The sequence below is a fragment of the Pristiophorus japonicus genome, chromosome 4 (genome assembly GCF_044704955.1).
Source record: "Pristiophorus japonicus isolate sPriJap1 chromosome 4, sPriJap1.hap1, whole genome shotgun sequence".
Classification (NCBI taxonomy): Eukaryota; Metazoa; Chordata; class Chondrichthyes; family Pristiophoridae; genus Pristiophorus; species Pristiophorus japonicus.
The window spans coordinates 72,906,437-72,928,735 of NC_091980.1; the positions used below are offsets into that span (position 1 = coordinate 72,906,437).

Below are 22,299 nucleotides of genomic sequence, written 5' to 3' on the forward strand. Positions count from 1 at the left end.
TGGTGTACGTTCTGAGTTTCGTGTGGATGGGGCTCAGGGCTGGTCTGAGTGCCTTGTTGCACCAGTGTCTCAAACATCTTTTAACTCATGATGGATTGGCTAGCATCAGTGTCCAGTTCCATGGCTACGGGTAAGCCATTCAATTTTACATTTAGCATTATAGGTGGACATTTCGTCAAAAATGTGTGCACCCAGTGTACTTCAGCATCTGCCTCCTCTCTCTCAGACTCGAAATTGCTTTGATCCACCATGGACCGATCTTCCTCTGCCACGTGGTGGTTGGCAGGTTTTGCAGAGCTTGTAGCTCGTCTGCAAGCTCATTGGAGGTGCCCCATTGTTCCACAGCTCTTGCAAAACATAGGCTGAATGGAAGCTTCCACAATGCCAACAAGGTGTGAATTGCCTTGCATTCATCCTTTATTGCGGACTCAGTCATCTGGGTCACCTGAGGCCTGCTGGCAGTTGCAGACTCGTGATTTCTGCCCTGTACATTTCTGCTTGCAAACACAGTTCCAGTTAATTTATGAACATTGCTAGCACTTGTGTGCTGAGAGATTTGTCTGGTGTTACCACTGGTGGACATAAACGCCTGTGCTATCGCAATGGCCTTAGTGAGGGTCGGTGTCTCTACAGTCAAAAGTTTTCGTAGGATGGTCTCGTGGCCAATGCCCAGTACAAAAATGCCTCTGAGCATTTGCTCCAGGTAGCCATCAAACTCACATTGTCCTGCAAGTCGCCTTAGCTAGGCGACGAAGCTCACTACTTCCTGGCCTTCAGATCGCTGGCACGTGTAGAACCGATACCTCGCCATCAGCACTCTCTCTCTCTCTCGGGTTAAGATGCTCCCGAACCAGTGTACACCGCTCCTCATATGACTGTGGGTTTCACCGGAGCCAGAAGATTCTTCATGAGGCTGTAGGTCGGTGTCCCGCAGACAGCGAGGAGGACCACTCATTGGCTACAAAGTACTCGACTAACCGTTCGACATAGGCTTCCCAGTCCTCACCCTCCGAGAACTTCTCCAGGATGCCCGCAGTTTGCTGCATCTTTGCGTTGGATTTGTATACTCGTCGCCAGTTATTGTGTTCCTAACACAGATGAGACTGCACACAGGGAGGCTGAAGTAACAGTGACCTCAGTCTTTATTAAGACACTCGAGTGAGGAACAGGCCTTGGGGGCCGGCTTATATACAGTGCTCCCAAGGGATGCTGGGATCCCATGGGACTTCAGGGGATGCGCTCCCTGATGGCGGAACATGGGAGTGCATGCTTTACAGATATGCAACAGCTTCCATTACCATAACTAAATCTGCAGCTGTGCCATCTCCACCCCTGTGGTGGGCAATGGCAGCCTGCTGAGAGCATCAGCACAGTTTTCTGTGCCTGGCCTGTGGCGGATGGCGTAGTTGTATACGGACAACGTGAGCGCCCATCTCTGGATGCGGGCCGATGCATTCATATTTATCCCCTTTCTGAAAAGAGGGATATAAGCGGCTTATGGTCAGTTTCCAATTCAAATTTGAGCCCGAACAGATATTGATGCATTTTCTTTACCCCGTAAACAAAAGCTAACGCTTCTTTTTCGATCATGCTGTAGACCCTCTCGGCCTTAGACAGACTTCTGGATGCATAAGCAACCGGTTGCAATTTCCCAAATTCATTAGCTTGTTGCAATTCACACTCTACCCCGTACGACGATGCATCACATGCTAGTACCAAACACTTACATGGATCATACAGCACAAGCAATTTGTTTAAACATAACAGCTTCCTAGCTTTCTCAAAGGCATTTTCTTAGTTTTTTACCCCATACCCATTCATCTCCTTTACGCAGTAAAGAGTGCAGAGGTTCTAACAATGTGCTAAGACCCGGTAAGAAGTTACCAAAGTAGTTAAGGAGTCCTAGAAATGACCGCAGCTCCGTCACGTTCTGTGGTCTCTGTGCGTTCTTGATTGCCTCCGTCTTCGAATCGGTGGGCCTGATGCCGTCCGCCATGATTCTTCTACCCCGGAACTCCACTTCAGGTGCCAGGAAAACCCACTTCTAGTGTTTTAGCCTGAGCCCCCAACGAATAAGCCGACTAAGAACCTCCTCCAGGTGACCCGAGCTGTAACCAAGATGTCGTCCTGGAAGACCACGGTGCGCGGGACCAACTTCAGCAAGCTTTCCATGTTTCTCTGGAATATCGCCGCAGCCGATCGAACCCCAAACGGGCATCTGTTGTAAATGTACGTGTTGATGCAGGTGAGGCTTTTCGATGATTCCTCCAGCTCCTGCGTCATGTAGGCCGAGGGCAAGTCCAGCTTCGTGAAGGCAGACGACCTAGGCAAATGGGTCATCTGCTTTCGGTAGCGGGTATTGATCCTGCAGTGAGAAACGATTTGTAATCACCACAGATTCTGACGGTACCGTCTACCTTGAAGACTGGAACAATCGGACTGGCCCGCTCATTGAATTCGATCGGCGAAATGATGCCCTCTCGTTGCAGCCTGTCCAGCTCGATCTCTACCCTCTCATCATGTAAGGTACCGCTCTCGCCTTGTGATGGATGGGTCGTGCCCCTGGAATCAAATGGATCTGCGCTTTTGCTCCTTGGAACTTACTGATGCCTGGTTCGAACAACGAGGGGAACTTGTTTTGGACACATGAGGTGTCGTTGACGGACGAAAGTGCGTGGACGTCGTCCCAGTTCCAGCGTATGTTTCTCAGTCAGCTCCTGCCGAACAGCGTAGGGCCGTCGCCCGGTACCACCCAGAGTGGTAACTCGTGCGCCGCTCCATCGTAGGAGACCTTTACAGTAGCACCGCCGATTACGGGAATCAGTTCCTTTGTACACGTTCTCAGTTTAGTACGAATGGGAGTTAGGACTGGCCTTAAAGCCTTGCTGCACCACAACTTGTCAAAAGTCTTTTTGCTTGCGCCTGTGTCCAGCTCCATGGACACTGGGAGTCCATTTAATTCAACCTTCAGCATTATCGGGGGACACTTTATGGTAAATGTGTGCACCCCATATACCTCTGCCTCCTCAGTCTGAGGCACTGGTTCGTCATGATCCACCGTGGATCAGTCCCCCTCTGCAACATGGTGGTTTTCAGGATTAGCAGGATTTGCAGCTCTCCTGCACATACGTTGAAGGTGTCCCATTGTTCCACAGCTTTTGAAACGGCATGAACGAAAGCGATGATCACCCCCGCAGCGCCAACAAGGTGTTAATGGCCTTGTATTCACCACCCTTAATGGTGGATTCAGTCATCTGCAGACGTGCAGCTGCAGGCGTGTAAGTCCTGCCCTGTGCATTTCGATTCGAAAACATCGTTACTTTGTTCACAGTATTTGCAGCAGCACTCGTGTGCTGAGAAATTTGTTTGGTATTGTCACTGGTGGCGATAAACGCCTGGGCTATTGCTATGGCTTTACTCAAGGTTGGGGTCTGTACAGTCAAAAGTTTGCGAAGTATTACTTCATGGCCAATGCCAAGTACAAAGAAGTCCCTGAGCATGTGCTCCAAGTGTCCTTCAAATTCGCAATGTCCTGCAAGGCGCCTTAGCTCGGTGACGTAGCTCGCCACTTCCTGGTGTTCAGGTCTCTTGTATGTGTAGAACTGATACCTCGCCATCAGAACGCTTTCCTTCGGGTTTCGATGCTCCCAGACCAGTGTGCACAACTCATCGTACGACTTGTCTGTGGGTTTCGCTGGAGCGAGCAGATTTTTAATGAGGCCATACGTTGGTGTCCCGCGCACGGTAAGGAGGATTGCCCTTCGTTTGGCAGCGTTCGCTTCTCCTTCCAGCTCGTTGGCCATGAAGTATTGGTCGAGTCGCTCCACGAAGGTTTCCCAGTCATCTCCCTCCGAAAATTTCTCCAGGATGCCCACGGTTCTCTGCATTATTGCGATGGGGTTTGTCATTTGTATCTCGTCGCCAGTTGTTATGTCTTGAATAAAGAGTCATACTAGATACTGCGAGCTCAAAGTAAGGTGTGGCCGTAGTCCTTTATTACAGATCTGAGTGCTTCTCCAGCCTGTGAGCCCTCCTTACATACAGGTGCTCCCAAGGGATTGTGGAATCCCTTAGGACTCCAGGGGACAAGCCCTCTAGTGGTTTGACATGGTATTTACAGGTTTACATACTTGCTTGGTTGCCAGATCTCAACAGTATCAGTGAAGATACTATAAACACAAAATAGTTGCTGGTTTCAGAAATTACATTGTGCTACAACATAGAACATTGCAAATCATACAGATAAAAGGCAAGTTTCTAATCTTAATCATGAAAAAACCAGATGCTTTTCCACAATTATCCAAGGAAGTCACCTTGATTGCTTTTAAACACCTTCCAGCATTGTTTTGGGGAGGGGTTTGGGACACAGAAGGGCAGACATAGGAGTTGGTGAGATTTTTCTACTTGCTCGACACCAGTTTTCCTTCACTCTCTCTCTCTCTCTCTCTCTCTCTCTCTCTCTCTCTCTCTCTCTCTCTCTCTCTCTCTTTCTTTCTCTCTTCACACTTCACATTTCTAGTAAATTACATTAACAAGTAGTAATCTTGGTTATGAAAATTAATTTTAAGAAAATTAAACCCCCAGAACACCATTTTGTTACTCCTTTCAAAGAATATTTACAGCTTATCTGGTCTTTTTACTAGTTGATCTTGTTAATTGAATGTGGCACTAGAATCGAATTCAAAATAACTGAAGTGTGCTGTCTTCTTTAGGGTTAATAACAACAGAAGATCGAAAAGTTGGAACGACAAATCTCCATCTGGACGTGTCTGATGCAGTTAATGTGATGGTTTATGTTGGTATACCAATAGGGGAGAACAACCATGAAGAGGGTAAGTACAGTAATATGTGCAATTTAATTTTCAATGGTAGGTAGCTTATTCTGGCAATGTGATTTCACTGCATGCATGACTGCTTTACACGTGCAAAATAATGCCTTACATTATTCAGCATTTCCTAAAGAGACAAAACCTTGTGTAACAGCTGTTGGTCCTTAGAATTAACATGTGTCAGTACTTGTCATAATTATATGTGAAGTAATTTTCTATTCCAGTTGAGTTTTATTTTTTTTAAACTGGGATGTAAACTGATCTGATAAATGAAAACAAATTACTAGAACAGTCGACATAGCTTTCAAACAACATTTTCAAGGACATATAACCAAGTGCTATTATTCTGCCGCCTCAGCATCTCTTAATTCAAATCTTTGTGTAGTCGAGTATTATTGTATGCATGCCTGCATTTCCTCCAACAAAATTTTGGGAAGACCGAAGCCATTGTCATCGGTCCCTACCGCAAGATCCGTTCCCCAGCCACCTACTCCATCCCTCTCCCTAGCAACTGTTTGAGGCTGAACCAGACCGTTTGCAACCTTGCTGTCGTATTTGACCCCGAGATAAATTTCCAACCACATATCTGCTCCATCACCAAAACTGCCTACTTCCACCTCTGTAAAGTCGCCTGATTCTGCCCCTCCCTCAGCTCATCTGCTGCTGAAATCCTCATCCATCCATTTGTTACCTCCTAGATTGGCTGTTCCAGGTGTCTAATCTTCCGCCCTATGTAAACTTGAGTTCCTCCACAACTCTGCTGACTATATCCTAACTCGCACCAAGTCCTGTTCACCCATCAGATCATGCCTGTGTTCACTGACCTACATTGGCTCCTGGTCTGGGAAAGCCTCAATTTTAAAATTCTCATCCTTGTTTTCAAATCCATCTATTGCCTCGATCCTCCCTATCTCTCTAACCTTCTCCAGCCCTACAAACCTCCGAGATCTCTGCACTCCTCTAATTCAGGCCTCCTGCGCATTCCCAAATTTAACTGGTGTCCGTGCCTTCAGTTGCCTAGGTCCTAAGCTCTGGAATTCCCACCCTAAACCTCTCCGCCTCTCCCTCTCAAGATGCTCCTTAAAACCAACTCTTTGACCATCTGTCTTAATATCTCCTTATGTGGCTCTGTGTCAAATTTTGCGACTGTGAAGTGCCTTGGGACGTTTTACTATGTTAAAGGCGCAATATAAATGCAAGTTGTTATTGCGTGGAGCACGCTATCCTGGTCCCTTGAAATAGGGACTGGGAGGGGAAGGAGAACTGCAAGAAAGTATAGTTTCAAAAGTTATCATTATTAGAACTACTTAAAAATCTGAGATATTTTGATTCTTCGTACAATAAAGACTTGAGAAAGTGATTTATTAAATGCTACAAAAATTTTTATGGAATTAAAGGACTATCTAGTGAGGGCAGGTCTTGAGCTAATTTTGTTGTGCAGCTAATGATTGAGTCAATTGCCCCTAAACTAGGTTGCGGAATGGTTTTAAGCATGTTTCTATGTTCTGGTCAGTTACCACTGTCTGATACTTCTGCCCAGGATGGATAGGTTATCATTGAGCTTTTTTAGCTATTAAAACTGGATTAATTAAGTGGAAGTAAATAGAGCATGATTTGACATGTTTGGAATTCTGAGATTTGATTATAAAGTGTAAGATCAAGTTGCCTAATCTCATTGCAGCACGTTTGTTCCAGAAAGTTTTCCAGAAAACAAAAATAACAGCACATTTGGTCAAATCAATAGAGTCCTGGTGTTGGTATTGCCCAGCAAAACTGAGCATTTGAGATATTTGGTATTTCAGATCCTGGACTAAAAATTGGGAATACAGCTGGCTGCTGTGTCTTATTCCATGTCACGTTGAAGGCTATAAAATGTATTGCACTTTTTTGGAATCAGAGACTAAGACTGATTTGTGCCACCGCCCCTCATCAGAAGCATGTTCCCCAGCACCACCTCACTGCAACTTCGGAGTTGCATCTTCAGTGAAAATCGAACCCTACAATTGCACTAATCCAGAACATGACCATCTGTTGAAAGTATTTATAGTTAATCGTGCCATTTGGAGGATATTGTTGCAATTTCACTGTGTGGTGTTGTGGTACTGTGGGGGGGGAAAAAAGAGTCCATATTTCTCATCATTTTCATTGTCATGTTCAAGGTCACTGACTTACAGTTTTACTGAAAAATGGATGGAATTGCTGAATTAAATCCCCAAAACACCAATAAAAAACCTAGAATCCCAATTAATAAAAACAGAATTTGTCTTGTACTGTAAATCAGTGGCCCTGATGTACATCGTTGTAGAATGTTGTTTTATTAATCCATCATGATTGTGAAATGTTTATTGAGTTAAGGAGAAGGATATTCTTTGTGGGATTTTTTCAGTTTTATAGTTCTATATTCTACTTGTTCATCTGAGAAACTAGGATATCCAAATTGGATACTTAATATTTGGAAACCATTAATTTTCGATAAATCGTAGTAGACCCAGTCAGGACAGGATAGACATTCTTGACTGTATGTGTGGTGTGTAGTTTGCTGACACTCACCGTCAAGGCAAATGCAAGAATAATCATCACCTTGGTGAGGTACCAACTGGTATCTGTGAAACTGTACCATGGTAGTCCAGCAAGATGTCAGCACCTTTGAGAGAGGAGGAATTGTCAATCTTCTAAGGATCCTAAAATACTTATTGGAATGATACTCAGTCGAGTGAATTAAGAACATAAGCCATACGGTCCCTCAATTAATTAACTTAATTAAAAATTAGGTGGGAAGCTTTTGTTAACCAAGCTTAAACCAAGTATATAGCTTTTTAACTTTTGGGGGGGGCGGGGTGGCTGAGGCTTGCTAGATAATTTAATTCATTGTTTTAGTTACATGATTTTTCTCCTTCACAGATACAGATAACAGTGGAGTATCAGGTCTGTGCATTTTCATTCTGTTTTTGAGGCATGCAATAACTTTTCACGTTTATTTTCTTCATTATTCATAAGATCAGGAGGTGGTGGCACATTTCTAAAGTAGACTGCAAATACCTTTTACTATGGGCGACACTGAGATTAATAACGGCCGTACTCTGACTAAATCTAACAATCTCTGCATCCACATAAGCAAGTCATTTTATGTATTTGTTGAAATGTTCTTGTGCTTGAGGCATGCAGCAGGTCATTCGCTCTACTTGTGAGTTCAATGTTCCCTTTTGCTGCAACCTTCTAACTTTGGTGTGATTATCAGTAATTTCTGATTGGACTTTCAGCTTTAATCGGTCTTTGTCAAGACATTCAGAGAGGCTCATATCTGTATCTTGGGTAAATTCTCAACATTCTTATTTTGATACAAGCTGTATTCTGTCACACCTTTAACTTCTCCAGAACATTAAGCGTGCTTTATAGCTGCATCTGTTAAACCATGGCTAATCTCGTTGATCGATATATCTCAAAGCTTTAACACCCCCTTTCCCCATTCATTTGTTCCATTCATTCATTTGATTCTCAAAAACCTGGACAGATACTGACTGGATTGTAGTATATATCAAGGCTTGTACAACAGTAAGTTTGTATCTGCTCGGTCAGAGAGCCCAGTAGTTGCCAAATGAGGTAAGGGCAGGGTTCAGTGTTCCCTCTAAAAAAAATTTTTGATTGTACGACCATTCCATTATGTGCATATTTTTCCGTTTAAAAGCCGTGAGCAGCCTGCGCAGGACCTCCAGACAGCCGTGCAGCTTAAAGGGAATCCTGTCAAGGTTCCCTCCATATTTTTTCCTATTGTATTCAAATCTCAAAATTATTTAAATTTCTGTGTTTGTTTTATAATGTGAATAACTGATGCAGATAAAGACTTCTAGTAGCCATTTATAATCAATAACACTTCCTCTGTAATTCCAAGATTTGTATTCGACAATCAATTTAGCCGTTGTGTGGCGCTTTTTCACTATATTGAATGCACAAAATTGTATAGAACAGCAATGGTGAATCTGGACTAATTAAAACAAATACTGGAAATCAGGCATAAAACCAGATCTCTTCACTTAAAGTCTGCATCGCTCATCGCTTAACCATTTGTAATATTTGATTTATAGTGTATTAGTATATCAGAATTTTATCTTGCTGTGCTTCTACAGCTTAAGATCAGACATGAATCGCTAACTGAATATTTTGAAACACACAGTTCACCATATCCGAGTCCAATCCATGATCTATCTGCAATTGCTGTCCAATGTGGCTGATGGCAGCAGTTGTGTTTTTAACAAGTCAAGATAGCAAGATGTGGTGCAAATGATCAGGCCTGCTTCTGTACGCAATATTCTCAACCTTCCAATTTACAGTTACTAATTGTCTAGTATCAGGTAAAGTTGTGTCAGTGATAGGACAGCTGTTCTATCCAGCATGTCCATTCACTTTCAAACCAGGTCCTTGCCATTTACTGCCCTATTGTGGATGATTGCTTTGACTGAAACTTGGCTCGCAGGTGGTGGCGATACCTTGCCCCTAACTGAAGCCTCCCTTCCTGATATTTTCCACCACATTCCTCGCTGAAACTGCTGTGTTGATGTGGCTATTATAACTAAATCATTCCTTGGTCTCTTCCCCTACTTGTACCTTTTCCTCCTTTGACTACTTCATGCTACACACCTCCTTTTAAGTCATTGTTGTCTGCCCACCTGAGTTTCTTGCTGGGATTCCTTTCCTGCCTTAGCCTCTGCAGTGAGTGAGTCCTCATTCTCTCTGATTTCAATCTTTATCTCAGCTCCCTTTGCTCACTCTCCTTTGAATTCACTACCTTCCTGACTCTCAAAACCTCCCTCCATATTAAACTTCCCTACTTCTATTAAAGGTCACCACCTTGGCCTTGCCATTTCTCGTGGTCTCTATACTCCCTAGGTTCTGATTACAGGCGAAGCCATTTCTGACCACATCTAAAACCTTGCATCCCTCACCATCCCACATCTCCCTACCCCCTTCCAACCCCACTTCCTTTTGCATCAGTGCGTGGGGAAAAAAACCTTTCTCCTCCGCTCTTTCCCCGCCCCGCCAATTCCCACTCAAGTCATTTAAACTGGACTCTGAAACATCCAACTACTAGCCCTTCATTTTCCATGATATTTCTGCAGCTGTCGATCTATAGAATCATTCTGTCACCATCTCCTTTGATGCCTTTGACCCCAGAAAAACCTTTACTGTCTCCCATCCCAGTTGTTCCCAGAAATGGCCCTCATCTCCACTCTCTGAAGTCCAAAGGGTCACAGATTTGAATATCTGGCAAGCAATTGCCAGACCTGGCTGGGCCACATCAAGCACTATATTGGGTCTATCCTCTGCCAAAACTGCCTGCTATCTAGGATCATCCTCGAGAGTAAAGATAACTCCAGCTTCTTTTATCCAATACCAGTTGTCTCCTTAAACTCCCATCCCCTTCTCTCTTCACCCTCAGCTCCAACAATGTGCAAAGAACTCTTGGACTTCTTGTTACTAAGATTGAATCCAACTGTTCAGCTGCCTCTGTTGTTTTTACTTCCCCGTGCCCATCAATCCAAACCTCACTCCATGTTCCTCCTTGCCCGAGCTCGGAACCTACATCCTCCAAGTTTCTCTCATCTCCCCTCTTGCCCTCTCTCAGCTCATCGAGTCTCTTAGTCCCACCTTCTGCTCCCTCCACCCTATTCCCACTAAACTAAGGACCACGCAACTTACCTTCCTGGCCCCCAGGCTGGCTGACGTTGTAAATGGTTCCCTCTCTTCAGCTACCATCCCCGTCTCTTTTCAAAGCTGCCATCATTACCACCACCTCAAATAACACATCCTTGACCTCCCTATCCTTGCAATTGTGTTAGGGAAATTGATGGGGTTGAAGGCCAATAAATCCCTGGGGCCTGAGTCTACATCCCAGAATGCTCAAAGGAAGTGGCCCTAGAAATAGTGGATGCATTGGTGATCGTTTTCCAACAGTCTATCGACTCTAGATCAGTTCCTATGGACTGGAGGGTAGCTAATGTAACACCACTTTTTTAAAAAGGAGGGAGAGAGAAAACAGGTAATTATAGACCGGTTAGCTTGACATCAGTAGTGGGGAAAATGTTGGAATCGATCATGAAGGACGAAATAGCAGCGCATTTGGAAAGCGGTGACAGGATTGGACCAAGTCAGCATGGATTTATGAAAGGGAAATCATGCTTGATGAATCTTGAATTTTTTGAGGATGTAACTAGCAGAGTGGACAAGGGAGAACCAGTTGATGTGGTGTATTTGGACTTTCAGAAGGCTTTTGACAAGGTCCCGCACAAGAGGTTGTTGTGCAAAATCAAAGCACATAGTATTGAGGGTAATATACTGACGTGGATAGGGAACTGGTTGGCAGACAGGAAGCAAAGTCGGGATAAACGGGTCCTTTTCAGAATGGCAGGCAGTGACTAGTGGAGTGCTGCAGGGCTCAGTGCTGGGACCCCAGCTCTTTACAATATACATTAACGATTTAGATGAAGGAATAGAGTGTAATATCTCCAAGTTTGCAGATGACACTAAACTAGGTGGCGGTGTGAGCTGTGAGGAGGATGCAGGCTGACTTGGACAGGTTAGGTGAGTGGGCAAATGCATGGCTGATGCAGTATAATGTGGATAAATGTGAGGTTATCCATTCTGGGGGCAAAAACACGAAGGCAGAATATTATCTGAATGGCGGCAGACTAGGAAAAGGGAAGGTGCAACGAGACCTGGGTGTCATGGTTCATCAGTCACTGAAAGTGGGCACGCAGGTACAGCAGGCGGTAAAGAAGGCAAATGGTATGTTGGCCTTCATAGCTAGGGGATTTGAATATACAAGCAGGGAGGTCTTACTGCAATTGTACAGGATCTTAGTGAGGCTTCACCTGGAATATTGTGTTCAGTTTTGGTCTCCTAGTCTGAGGAAGGACGTTCTTATTGAGTGAGTGCAGCGAAGGTTCACCAGACTGATTCCCGGGATGGCTGGGCTGTCATATGAGGAGAGAGTGGATCAACTGGGCCTTTATTCACTGGAGTCTAGAAGGATGAGAGGGGATCTCATAGAAACATATAAGATTCTGACGGGACTGGACAGGTTAGATGCGGGAAGAATGTTCCCGATGTTGGGGAAGTCCAGACCAGGGGACGTAGTCTTAGGATAAGGGGTAGGCCATTTAGGACTGAGATGAGGAGAAACTTCTTCACTCAGAGTTGTTAACCTGTGGAATTCCCTGCCACAGAGAGTTGTTGGTGCCAGTCCACTGGAGATATTCAAGAGGGAGTTAGATATGGCTCTTATAGTTAAGGGGATCAAGGGGTATGGAGAGAAAGCAGGAAAGGGGTACTGAAGGAATGACCAGCCATGATCGTATCGAATGGCAGTGCAGGCTCGAAGGGCCGAATGGCCTACTCCTGCACCTATTTTTCTATGTTTCTATTGCCCGATCACAAATCTCCCTTTCCTCTCCAACGTCCTTGAACATGTTGTCTCCCAAAACTATACCGATCTTTCCTGCAACTCCATGTTTGAATCTCTCCAATCGGGTTTCCTTTCTAGCCAGAGAACCTAAATGGCCATAATCCATATGACCTCCTCTTTGACCATAGTGCATTATCCCTCCTCAACCTTTCCGCAGCCTTTTAACATGTTTGACCACATCGTCTTCCAACCTGTCCTCACGGTTTCTCTCCGAACTATACAATTGTAGCCTGCGCATCACTATCAATGGTTTCTCTTCCTGCCACCACACTGTTACCTCTGGAACCCCCCAAGAATCTATCCTTGACCCACCGAACCCCCCTTCTTTTCCTCATATATATGCTGCCGCATGGCGACATCATCCACAAACATAGAGTCCATTTTCACATGTATGATGACTACACCCAGTTATACCTCTCCACCTCCTGTCTCAATCCCTCCACTGCTGGTCTTTGATGAGCCGCAATTTCATAAGAAGTAGGCCATACGGCCCCTTGAGCCTGCTCTGCCATTCAGTACGATCATGGCTGATCCAATCATGTACTCAGTCCAACCTCCCTGCCCGCTCCCCATAACCCCTTATTCCCTTATCGTTTAAGAAACTGTCTATTTCTGTCAAATTTATTCAATGTTCCAGCTTCCACAGCTCTGAGGCAGTGAGTTCCACAGATCCACAACCCTCTGAGAAAATAAATTTCTCATCTCAGTTTTAAATGGGCGGCCCCTTATTCTAAGATTTTGCCCTCTAGTTCTAGTCTCTCGTATCAGTAGAAACATTCTCTCTGCATCCATCTTGTCAAGCCCCTTCATAATCTTATACATTTTGATAAGATCACCTCTCATTCTTCTGAATTCCAATGAGTAGAGGTCCAACTACTCAACCTTTTCTCATAAGACCACCTCCTCATCCCCATAATCAACCATGTGAACCTTCTCTGAACTGCCTCAAAAGCAAGTATATCCTTTTGTAAATATGGAAATCAAAACTGCACACGGTATTCCAGGTGTGGCCGTCTCCAATACCCTGTACAACTGTTGAAAGACTTCCCTGCTTTTATTCAGTTAAACAGTGGAAAGATTGTGGTGGGGTTGTCTTTAACTCTGTAACCTTGCCACCAATTCCATCCCCATGCCTGGCCACTGTCTCGGGCTGAACCATAATGTTTGCTACACTCATTCTATTCGACCCGGAGCTGAGTTACCAATCTCATATTCTCTCATATTTTGTCACCTCCAGACTCTGCTATTCCAATGCTCTCCTTGCTGGTCTCCCATCCTCCACCCTCTGTAAATTTGAGCTCAGCCACATCTCGGCTGCCCATATCCTATCCTGCAGCATGTCCTGCTCACCCATCACCTCTGTCCTTGCTGACCTACATTGGCTCCCAGTCCCCCAAGACCTCCCATTTAAAATTCTTGTCTGTGTTTAAATCCCTCCATGGCATTGCCACTCCCCATCTCTGTAACCTTTTCCAGCTGTGTAACCTCTCGTCCCACTGTTGGTGGCCTAGGCCCCATGATCTACAATTCTTCTCTAAATCCCTCCATCTCTTTATTTCCCTCTTCTCCTCAGAGGCCCTCCTTAAAACCCACATCTTCGATCAATCTTTTGGTCACCCTTCCCTCCTGCTTCATTTTCTAATTACACTTCTGTGAAGAGCCTTGGGATGGTTTTCTCTGTTAAAGGTGTTATAAGAATGTAAGAAATAAGTGCAGGAGTAAGAAATTCAGCCCTTCGAGCCTGCTCTGCCATTCAGTAAGATCACAGCTGATCATCTACCTCAACTCCACTTTCCCGCCCGATCCCCATATCCCTTGATTCCCTTAGTATCCAAAAATCTGTCGATCTGTGACTTGAATATACTCAACGACTGAACACCCACAGCCCTCTGGGAATTCCAAAGATTCACAACCTTTTGAGTGAAGGAATTACCCTCATCTCAGTCCTAAATGGCTGACCCCTTATTCTGAGACTGTACCCCTAGTTCTAGATACCCCAGCCAGGGGAAACGTCCCCACAGCATCTACCCTATCAATATCCTTAAGAGGCTATATAAATCAAATTTGTTCTCCGTGTATCATGCATGGTTGTGTTGTATATGATCAGAGGTAATGAAGACGATCGAAGAAGGTGACGTGGATGAGATGACGAAAAAAAGAATCCACAAAAGCAAAGAGAAGGCAGGTGCACTCTGGCACATCTATGCAGCAAAAGATGCTGAGAAGATCAGAGAGCTGCTGAGAAAGGTGAGCTTCAGATTGGACTTCAGTGTGAATGGCTGTTGCCTAAAGTCTTATGTTGAGATAGTGGTGTTCTGCAGCACTGTAGCTGCTCCAAACTCACAGTTGGAAATTGTAATCCATTGAATCTCTTTAGGAAAAAGGTTTTTCCTCGGTCACCCCCTGCTACCAAAAGGCATTCTAAAATTTTGCTTGATTTCCCTGTCTAACCTTTCAGGTTCTACATATTACTCACTTTAAACAGATTGCTGCCTTAGTCTGACATTTCAATAGGCCTACCAGCTCACGATCTATCATGATTCATGTTCCAACAGCATTTGATCATCTCTTTCTGAACTTATCCTTATAATGCTCAATTCATTCTTAACTAGATACTTGTCCAGATAATGTTTTTTGGAAAAAAGTGTTGATTAATGCAACATGAACTGCTTTAGCTGGAAATCTATTTTGTACAAACTGTACTCTCTGGCAAATAAACATTCTTCTCTTTTTTTCAATTTTAAGGCCTGTTAATGTGTAATGGAGCCTAATTTGCTGCTGATACAAAGATAGGTGGGAAAGCAAGTTGTGAGGAGGACGCAAAGAATCTACAAAGGGATACAGATAGGTTAAGTGAATGGGCAAATATTTGGTAGATGGAGTATAATGTGGGAAAATGTGAGGTTATCCACTTTGGTAGGAAAAATAAAAAAGCAAATTATTACAGGTTGAACCTCTCTTATCCAGCACCCTCGGGACCTGGCCTGTGCCGGATAAGGGATTTTGCCGGACATGGGCAGGTCAGATTAAATTGGATGGTACAGGTGCTGAGCAAGGGGATATCGGGGCTGGCAGTGCGGCAGAGATCGTGGTGGGGGATGAATCGCAGGGTCAGGCCAGCGACTGGGAGAGTTGGCAGCGAGTTCTGCGCATGCGCCACCCAGTGGCTGGGAGTGGTGCCGGATGAGGGATGGTGCCGGATAAGAGAGTCCCGGATAAGGGAGGTCCAACCTGTATTTAAATAGAGATTACAAAATGCTGCCGTACCGAGGAATCTGGGGGTCCTTGTACATGAATCACACAAAGCTAGCATGCAGGTACAGCAAGTAATTAGGAAGGCAAATGAAATGTTGGCCTTTATTGCAAGGGTGATGGAGTATAATAGTAGATAAGTCCTGCTATAACTGTACAAGGTGTTGGTAAGACCACACCTGGAGTACTTTGTACAGTTTTGATCTCCTTATTTAAGGAAGGATATACTTACATTGGAGGCAGTTCAGAGAAGGTTCACTTGGTTGATTCCTGAGATGAAGAGGTTATCATATGAAGAAAAGTTGAGCAGATTGGGCCTATACTAATTGGAGTTTAGAAGACTGAGAGGTGATCTTATTGAAACGTATAAGATTCTAGGGGGCTTGACGGGATCGATGCAGAGAGGATGTTTCCCCTCGTGGGGGAATCTAGAACTACTGGGCATAGTTTCAGAATAAGGGGTCGCCCATTTAAAACGAAAATGAGGAGGAATTTCTTCTGAGGGTAGTGAATCTTTGGAATTCTCTACCCCAGAGAGCTGTGGAGGCTGGATCATTGAGTACATTGAAGGTGGAGATGGACAGATTTTTGAACAGTAAGGGAGTCAAGGGTTATGGGGAGTGGGCGGGGAAGTGGAGTTGAGGCCAGGATCAGATCAGCCATAATCTTGTTGAATGGTGGAGCAGGCTCGAAGGGCCAAATGGCCTACTCCTGCTCCTATTTCTTATGATATGTATTGTCAGCACATAATAAAAATATAGAATGACAATGCCATTTCCCACTGCAGTTTATGCCTTTACTGTTCCAGCATTCCCAACATAGCACTTGGCTCAATTTTGAAATCCCCGAATGTTTTCACTTCTACTTCAAAAAAATATTCTTGGTTTACATTATTTAAACAATAGCCAAAAATTGCAGTTGGAGGCTTCCACGGGCGGATGCTTCCGACCACAAAAAAAGACTCGAGTACCTGGTGGTCCCGGAGGAACGTAGACTTCGGGTCCCAGGCCTAGCTGCGCAGCCCAGCGCAGAGGCCCATGCATCCCAGGAGTGTACAGGCATCTGGGATCATGTGGGCCTGGACCACCAATCACAATGCATATATTCCCATTCATAGTAATGGTGAATTCCATTTGTACGGAGCTCCCATTACTATGAATGGGGATGCCTCCAAAAACAAAAAAAACATATATAAAATAAACACTTCAATTTCTACTAATTTTAAATAAGTGAATTAAATTAAATGTTTTAGCGAACATTTAATTCTTTTTAATATTAGTAAATAGTACCTTCATAGACAGGGTTTTTAATATAAAAATAAGAAATTTTATTTTTTCTATCTTTTTAAAACTCTTGCACTGGTAAAAGCAGGCCTTAATTACACATGCTTTTACCAGCTGTAAGAGTTTTAAAGACATTAGCTGGGCAAGAAATTTTGACAGATCGCAAGTGCCAGGTTTAGGCGCATGTGCTTCATGCACCTAAACCCAGAACTTGCGGGGCCTCTTCGGGCACATGCGCACATTGTGTACACCCGGAGTAACCGCAGTTTACAGCCCAATATTTTGTATCACTTGGTGGCGCCTTCCTATTCCCCTCCCCCCACTCTCCCAAAGACGACATCTCTAAAGCACCTTTGCACTTTGGAACATTCTTCCTGCACTTGTCTGCATTCTCTCCAATGCGTGCATTTCCTTTTTGTAATCAAAATTGAACATATACTGCTCAACCTGAGCATTGTAGAGTCTTAGCACAACCTTTGTATTCCTGCATCTCGCTGTTCTATCTTTATAGCTCAGTTATTTTCTTGGCTTTTTAAACTGCCTCATCACATTGCTTAATACCGATTGGGCAGATTATTTGGTTTTCATGTTTGGGCATGTTGGATCACCTGGGCGCAGCACATGGGGGAAAATTATGTGGGTGTAACTACTCCTGTGCAATTCATCCAATCAGCTGCAACCAGGCGATTTAATACGCTCAGCTTCACTAAAAGCAAAGTCTTCCACCATGATTAGACCCAGGTCTGTTTTCTTGTATTTATTCTATTCCATTCATTTTATAATAGTATGCGCTTGTCAGTCTTAAGTTTTGTTCACCATTTTTCAGCTGTGTGCATAACTTCTTCAAACCCTTCTACAAATTGTTATCTGCATCCTCTGAATCATCAGTTCTTCCTATTTTAGTGTATGCACTCTTGCATTTGGTTTCCATTTCAGGGTCATTTATATAAATCAGGTCTAAGAACTGACTCCAGGGGATCTATGCTAAATTCCATAAGCTCTCCCCACTCCCCCAAGTCTTAACATTATTTCTTATGGGGTGCTTGCTGTTTAATAGAATTATAGAATAGTACAGCATAGAAGGAGGCCATTCAGCCCATCAAGTTTGCGCTGGCTCTTTCGACAAGCAAACCAGTTAGTCCCACTTTTTCCCCATATCCCTGCAATTTTTCTCCAAGTATTTATCCAGTTCTCTTTTGAAGGTTGCTATTGAATCTGTATCCACCACCCTAATCAAGCAGTGCATTCCAATTCTTACTACCTAACTAATGACCTACATTTGATGCAGACAGTTCACCGAGTGAATATTATATCGATCTTTAGTCTCACACAAAGTCCAAGCACAAATTGGCTTTTAAACTTACCCATTCCCATGTAAAAAAAATAAAGGATGTGACTGCTGCCAGCGAAATAAAGTAGTTGCTCATGCACAGTTCATGGTTTTTTGGTTGTTCGTTAACTGAAAAGAAAATATTGTCACCATCACAAAGAAAACAGTTCCAACAATTGACTGAATACAATTTTATCGACACTAGACAATAGATCAGTTTTATTTTAATTGTGCTTTAGATGCACCATGTGCCTTTAAGTAACCTCCACAGCTAACAATGTCAAGTTTTTAGAAACAACGCAAAACAAATATATACTATCCCTTTTCGCCAGACGTCCCATACATTGGTGAGAGAGAAAGGAGTGGAAGGGATGGATAAATAGAGATCGCTGCTGCCAAATTGAGCCGCATCAGGAGAAGAAAATTAAAAGTTCAATTTGTGTTTCTATTGGCTTATGAAAGTTAACATTTATGTTTCCGGTTCGTTGGCAGCAGTTACTCTGAAAAATAAACATAACCTAAGAAGTAAGAGCATTTGGCCCCTCGACCTGCCCTGCCATTTAATAAGATCATGGCTGATCTGATCATGGACTCAGCTCCACTTCCCTGCCCGCTCCCCATAACCCTTTATTCCCTTATCGCTTAAAAATCTGTCTTATCTCCATCTTAAATATATTCAATCACCCAGCCACCACAGCACTTTGGGGCAGAGAATTCCACAGATTTACAATCCTCAGAGAAATTCCTCCTCATCTCAGTTGGGGGGCCCCTTATTCAGAGACTGTACCCTAGTTTTAGTTTCCCCTATGAGTGGAAATATCCCCTCTGCCTTGTCTTATATGTTTCGATAAGATCACCTCTCATTTTTCTGAACTCCAATGAGTATAGGCCCAACTTACTCAACCTATCTTAAGTCAACCCCCTCATCTCCGGAATCAACCTAGTGAACCACCTTTGAACAGCCTTCAATGCAAGTATGTCCTTCCTTAAATACGGAGACCAAAACTGTACACAGTACTCTAGGTTTGGTCTCACCAATACCCTGTAGAGTTGTAGCGGGACTTATCTGCTTTTATACTCTATCCCCCTTGCAATAAAGGCCAACATTCCATTTGCCTTCCTGATTATTTGCTGAACCAGCATACTAACTTTTTGTGCTTCATGCACCAGGGCCCTCAGGTACCTCTGTACTGCGGCACTTTGAAATTTTTCTCCAGTTAAATTATAATTTGCTTTTCTATTTTTTCTGCCAAAGTGGATAACCTCACATTTTCCCACATTATACTCCATCTGCCAAATTTTTGCCCACTCACTTAGCCTGTTTATATCCCTTTGCAGATTGTTTGTGACCTCCTCACAATTTGCTTTCCTACCCATCTTTATATCATCAGCAAACTTATCTACATTATATTCAGTCCCTTCATCCAAATCATTAGTATAGATTGTAAATAGTTGAGGACCCAGCACCGATCCCTGCGGCACCCCACTAGTTATTGTTTGCCAACCGGAAAATTACCCATTTATCCCGACTCTCTGTTTTCTGTTAGTTACTCTATCCATGCGAATATATTACCCCCAACCCCATGAATTTTTATCTTGTGCAGTAATCTTTTATATGGCACCTTAACGAATGCCTTCTGGAAATCCAAATACACCACATCCACTGGAGATACGCATGGATTCACTCTGGAGCATCCGCGATGCTGAGGATATCGTGAATAGCGTGTTTAATAGCAGGAAGAGCAGGGGATGGAAGGTAGTGCAGGGGTCCCTGCGGTCATCCCCCTCCAAAACGGATACACCATTTTGGGTACTGTTGGGGGAGATGACTCATCAGGGGAAGGCAGCAGCGGCCAAGTTCATGGTACCATGGGTGGCTCTGCTACACAGGAGGGCAGGAAAAAGAGTGGGAGAACTATAGTAGTAGGGGATTCTATTGTAAGGGGAATAGATAGGCATTTCTGCGGCCGTAATCCAGACTCCAGGATGGTATGTTGCCTCCCTGGTGCAAGGGTCAAGGATGTCTTGGAGTGGCTGCAGGGCATTCTGGAGGGGGAGGGTGAACAGCCAGTTGTCATGGTGCATTTAGTTACCAACGATATAGGTAAAAAAAACTGGATGAGGTCCTACAAGCTGAATTTAGGGAGCTAGGAGTTAAAATAAAATGTAGGACCTCAAAGGTAGTAATCTCAGGATTGCTACCAGTGCCACGTGCTAGTCAGAGTAGGCACAGCAGGATAGTTAAGATGAATACGTGGCTTGAGCAATGGTGCAAGAGGGAGCGATTCAAATTCCTGGGACATTGGAACTAGTTCTGGGGGAGGTGGGACCAGTACAAACTGGACGGTCTACGCCTGGGCAGGGCCAGAACCGATGTCCTAGGGAAGAGTATTTGCTAGTGCTGTTGGGGAGGGTTTAAACTAATATGGCAGTGGGATGGGAATCTATGCAGGGAGACAGAGGGAAGTAAAATGGGGGCAGAAGCCAAAGGTAGAAAGGAGATGAGGAAAAGTGAAGGGCAGAGAAATCAAAGGCAAAAATCAAAAAGGGCCACATTACAACATAATTCTAAAAGAACAAAATGTTTTTTAAAAAAACAAGCCTGAAGGCGCTGTCTCAATGCGAGGAGCATTCGTAATAAGGTGGATGAATTAATTGCGTAGATAGCTGTTAACGGATATGATGTAATTGGGATTACGGAGACATGGCTCCAGGGTGACCAGGGCTGGGAACTCAACATCCAGGGGTATTCAATATTCAGGAAGGATAGACAGAAAGGAAAAGGAGGTAGGGTAGCGTTGCTGGTTAAAGTGGAGATTAACGCAATAGTAAGGAAGGACATTAGCTTGGATGATGTGGAATCTGTATGGGTAGAGCTGCGGATCACCGAAGGGCAGAAAACGCTAGTACGAATTATGTACAGACCACCAAACAGTAGTAGTGAGGTTGGGGCTAGCATCAAACAGGAAATTAGGGATGCGTTCAATAAAGATACAGCAGTTATGGGTGATTTTAATCTACATATAGATTGGGCTAACCAAACTGGTAGCAATACGGTGGAGGAGGATTTCCTGGAGTGTATAAGGGATGGTTTTAAAGACCAATATGTCGAGGAACCACCTAGAGAGCTGGCCATCCTAAACTGGGTGTTGTGTAATGAGAGAGGATTAAATAGCAATCTTCTTGTGCGAGACCCCTTGGGGAAGAGTGACCATAATATGGTAGAATACTTCATTAAGATGGAGAGTGACATGGTTAATTCAGAGACTAGGGTCCTGAACTTAAAGAAAGGTAACTTCGATGCTATGAGGCATAAATTGGCTAGGATAGACTGGTGAATGATACTTAAAGGGTTGACTGTGGATAGGCAATGGCAGACATTTAAACATCACATGGATCAACTTCAACAATTGTACATCCCTGTCTGGCGTAAAAATAAAACGGGGAAGGTGGCTCAACCGTGGCTTACAAGGGAAATTAGGGATAGTGTTAAATCCAAGGACGAGGCATATAAATTGGCCAGAAAAAGTAGCAAACCTGAGGACTGGGAGAAATTTAGAATTCAGCAGAGGAGGACAAAGGGTTTAATTAGGAAGGGGAAAAATAGAGTATGAGAGTAAGCTTGCTGGGAACATAAAAACTGACTGCGAAAGCTTCTATAGATATGTGAAGAGAAAAAGATTAGTGAAGACAAATGTAGGTCCCTTGCAGTCAGAATCAGGTGAATTTATAATGGGGAATAAAGAAATGGCAGACCAATTGAACAAATACTTTGGTTCTGTCTTCACTAAGGAAGACACAAATAACCTTCCGGAAATACTAGGGGACCGAGGCTCTAGCGAGAAGGAGGAACTGAAGGAAATTGTTATTAATCAGAAAATTTTGTTAGGGAAATGGATGGGATTGAAGGCCGATAAATCCTCAGAGTCTGATGGTCTGCATCCCAGAGTACTTCAGGAAGTGGCCCTAGAAATAGTGGATGCATTGGTGGTCATTTTCCAACATTCTATAGACTCTGGAACAGTTCCTATAGATTGGAGGGTAGCTAATGTAACCCCACTTTTTAAAAAAGGAGGGAGAGAGAAAACACGGAATTATAGACCAGTTACCCTGACATCGGTAGTGGGGAAGATGTTGGAATCAATT

At 43.9% G+C, this 22,299-nt stretch overlaps 1 protein-coding gene across 2 annotated transcripts in view; it reads left to right on the forward strand.

The window, feature by feature from the left end:
• Window positions 1-22,299, forward strand: part of LOC139262960 (lysine-specific demethylase 3B-like) — a 166,709-nt gene that overhangs the window by 133,451 nt on the left and 10,959 nt on the right. For both annotated transcript variants that reach the window (XM_070878346.1, XM_070878347.1), the window contains exons 22-24: window positions 4,713-4,832; window positions 7,731-7,754; window positions 14,396-14,535. In XM_070878346.1, coding sequence (XP_070734447.1) covers window positions 4,713-4,832; window positions 7,731-7,754; window positions 14,396-14,535 — 284 coding nt within the window. The remainder of the gene's footprint in view (window positions 1-4,712; window positions 4,833-7,730; window positions 7,755-14,395; window positions 14,536-22,299) is intronic.